Source organism: Anoplopoma fimbria, chromosome 13 (genome assembly GCF_027596085.1).
Source record: "Anoplopoma fimbria isolate UVic2021 breed Golden Eagle Sablefish chromosome 13, Afim_UVic_2022, whole genome shotgun sequence".
In the NCBI taxonomy this organism is placed as follows: Eukaryota; Metazoa; Chordata; class Actinopteri; order Perciformes; family Anoplopomatidae; genus Anoplopoma; species Anoplopoma fimbria.
This window is the reverse complement of record NC_072461.1, coordinates 28677095-28680147: the sequence shown is the minus strand read 5'-3', so window position 1 is coordinate 28680147 and position 3053 is coordinate 28677095. Positions and strand designations below refer to the sequence as shown.

Sequence of the window (3053 nt, the reverse complement as noted above, 5' to 3'; positions counted from 1 at the left end):
AGAGGAACAGATGGACACATAAAGGCTTCACTCACTTATTTCAGAATGATCATTTCATAGCATATCAGTATTTAACATCACTTACTTATTTACATTTAGTTTCATTTGATTTATTGATTCTGGTTTGAGACAAATATAGAAAATAACAACTTTAACTTTGATCAGGATCACAGAGATCCTTTAATGTGGCATCAGTTTAACCCTTCCTCCTCCTCCTCCTCCTCTTCCTCCTCCTCCTCCTCCTCCTCCTCCTCCTCCTCCTCCTCTCTCCTCCTCCTCTTCCTCCTCTCCTCCTCCTCCTCCTCCTCCTCTTCCTCCTCCTCATCCTTCTCCTCTTCCTCCTCCTCTTCCTCCTCCTCCCAGATGAGTTCCAGACCTGTGAGGGCTCCTCTTCCTCCTGCTCCTCCTCGTCCTCGTCCTCCTCCTCCTCCTCTTCCTCCTCCTCCAGTCTGGGCCGCATGCGTTGCGTCATCTGTCACCGGGGGTTCAACTCCCGCAGTAACCTCCGTTCACACATGCGCATTCACACTCTGGACAAGCCGTTCGTGTGCCGCTTCTGTAACCGGCGCTTCAGCCAGTCGTCCACGCTGCGGAACCACGTGCGCCTGCACACCGGCGAGCGGCCCTACAAGTGCCACGTGTGCCAGTCCGCGTACTCGCAGCTGGCCGGCCTGCGCGCGCACCAGAAGAGCGCGCGGCACCGGCCCTCCGTTGAAGCGCAGCTGGCCGCGGGGGCGAGCGTGGTGGTGCACGTGGCTCACTCCCCTCCTCCTCACCCACCTCACCCACCACAGCTCACCTCCATGCCTCACCCAGCATCACTGGTCCACCACATCCCCACCATGGTGCTGTGATGGGGGGGGCAGAGAGAGAGACAGAGAGAGAGAGAGAGAGACAGAGAGAGAGAGAGAGAGACAGAGAGAGAGAGAGAGAGAGAGAGAGACAGACAGAGAGAGGGAGAGACAGAGAGACAGACAGACAGACAGACAGACAGACAGACAGACAGACAGACAGAGAGAGAGAGAGAGACAGAGAGACAGACTACATGATCCATACATCAAATCGATCAGACTGATCAGAACTGTGTACATTATAAGCATGTGCACACACACACACACATACATACACACACACACACACACACACACACACACACACACACACACACACACACACACACACACACACACACACACACACACACACACACACACACACACACACACACACACACACACACACACACACACACACACACACACTTCATCAAAACGTTGAGTGTCATTCAAACTCTGAGACTCTCATAATGATTCATGAAACAGTTGCATGATGGGAAACGGTGTTGATCACGTGTCTGTGATGGCGTGGTGTTTGGTTTGCATGCTCATGGTTCTCTGTGTGTGATGTGTGTGTTGAGCACTAGGAGGCGCTACAGTCTGAGGCTCCTTCAGAGGAATCCACTGAGCTTCTGGTAGTGAGTCAGTCCCATGCTAACAGGTTAGCATACATGATGCTAAAGCTCAAATCTACCAGCTGAGACGGTTCATATCAATAACACAAATGTACCGGAAACACATTCAGAGATGACCTCCTGAGCCAAAGAGTTAAGAATGGAGGAAGCTTGTTGTGTTGGCAGACAGACCCGTCTCACTATATCCAGTAGCCACAATGTCGCTAAGCTAATACAGCTTCTAACGCTAAATATTTCAGAAGGACACAAGTAACCGCTGTGACCAAGGCCTAACGTTAGCATTAACGTTTACGCTAACGCTAGCTTACACCATTGTTGAGTTAAGCTTTTAGAATTGTATCGATGTTCAAGTATCATTGGGCCATGCTCTCACTTTAGCATAGTAGAGCTAAAGCATCCTCCAAGCTAGCACTTTAGCATTCGCCATGTTGATTTAAAACCTTGTGAAAAACTGAAATGTCAAGAGATAGTCAGCTGCATGCTAACGACTGTCATAAAGCTACGTGGAGTTACGAAGCACTAATATTTAAGCCAACGTTAGCTTGCCTGGTTGTACTCAGTGCTAATGTATTAGCACAAAGCACCACATTATATTTTGGGACTTTCCTCAACGTTAGCTGCATGCTAACATGTTAGCAAAAGTCAACGATCTTGCCGTCTTCTTATTGACCAACCAGTGGCTTAAATCTACTAAAAACTCACTCGATTCCTTTAAAGAAGCTCAACACTTATTAAAATAGGCAGAGCCTGAAATTTAACATATTCTATTATTATTAATATTCTTATTGGTTCATGTCTGTTGGGCCGAGACCCAAATTGGGTCTCAGGCAGGTTCAGTGGACTCCTGTCAGAAAATATTAGAATCTAAGTTTCTAAACTCTGTAAATGTTTCTACATGATTTATTCCTGATGTCTGTATAAATATGTTGTTAAATAATCAAAGAAATGAGATATTAGAAACTGGATGAGTCTCGTTAGCTGGCAGCTGTTTGTCGGCATTTTCTCTTCATGTGATGTAAATAATAATAAACTGTCAAAGAAAAAAATGTGAATATAAACATGAGATGTGCTTTATGCCCAGAATATAATTCAACTGTCACTTTATCTCTGTATATGTATCAGGTCACATATGACTCATGTTTTGGTATATGAAGTATGCTATGTTGACTGCTATGAAGGACATTGTATTTGAGCCTATATACTCCTAATAAAGTATTTACTTCCCCTCTGCTCATGTCTGTACATTTATGAGGTACTTTTACTTAATTGTTTTAATGTTATGTTGTTTACTTTTACTGCATCTCAGATGAAAATGATGTACTTTTTACTCAACTACATTTATCTGACAGCTGAAGTTTTTGTAGATGGAGATTTAAAAAATGTTTAATGAAGAATTTATGATAATTATAAAATACAAGACATTGTCATACATTAAATTAAACCACAATACAGTTTATGAAATAAGTAAAAGTAGCCGTCAAAAACACTAAAATACACCTTACATTTTAATGCATTAATAATAATGATCCAATGGTATATATTATCACTTAGAGACTGTCAGAGCTCATTTTGGCTTAGTATT

General features: G+C 43.8%; 1 protein-coding gene across 1 annotated transcript in view; it reads left to right on the top strand.

Annotated features, from left to right (window-relative positions):
* The window catches only part of prdm12b (PR domain containing 12b), a 6762-nt gene extending 5908 nt beyond the window's left edge, over nt 1-854 (top strand). The window contains exon 6 of the mRNA XM_054610428.1: nt 364-854. Within this exon, the coding sequence (XP_054466403.1) occupies nt 364-854 (491 nt within the window). The remainder of the gene's footprint in view (nt 1-363) is intronic.
* The last annotated feature ends 2199 nt before the right edge of the window (nt 855-3053 follow it).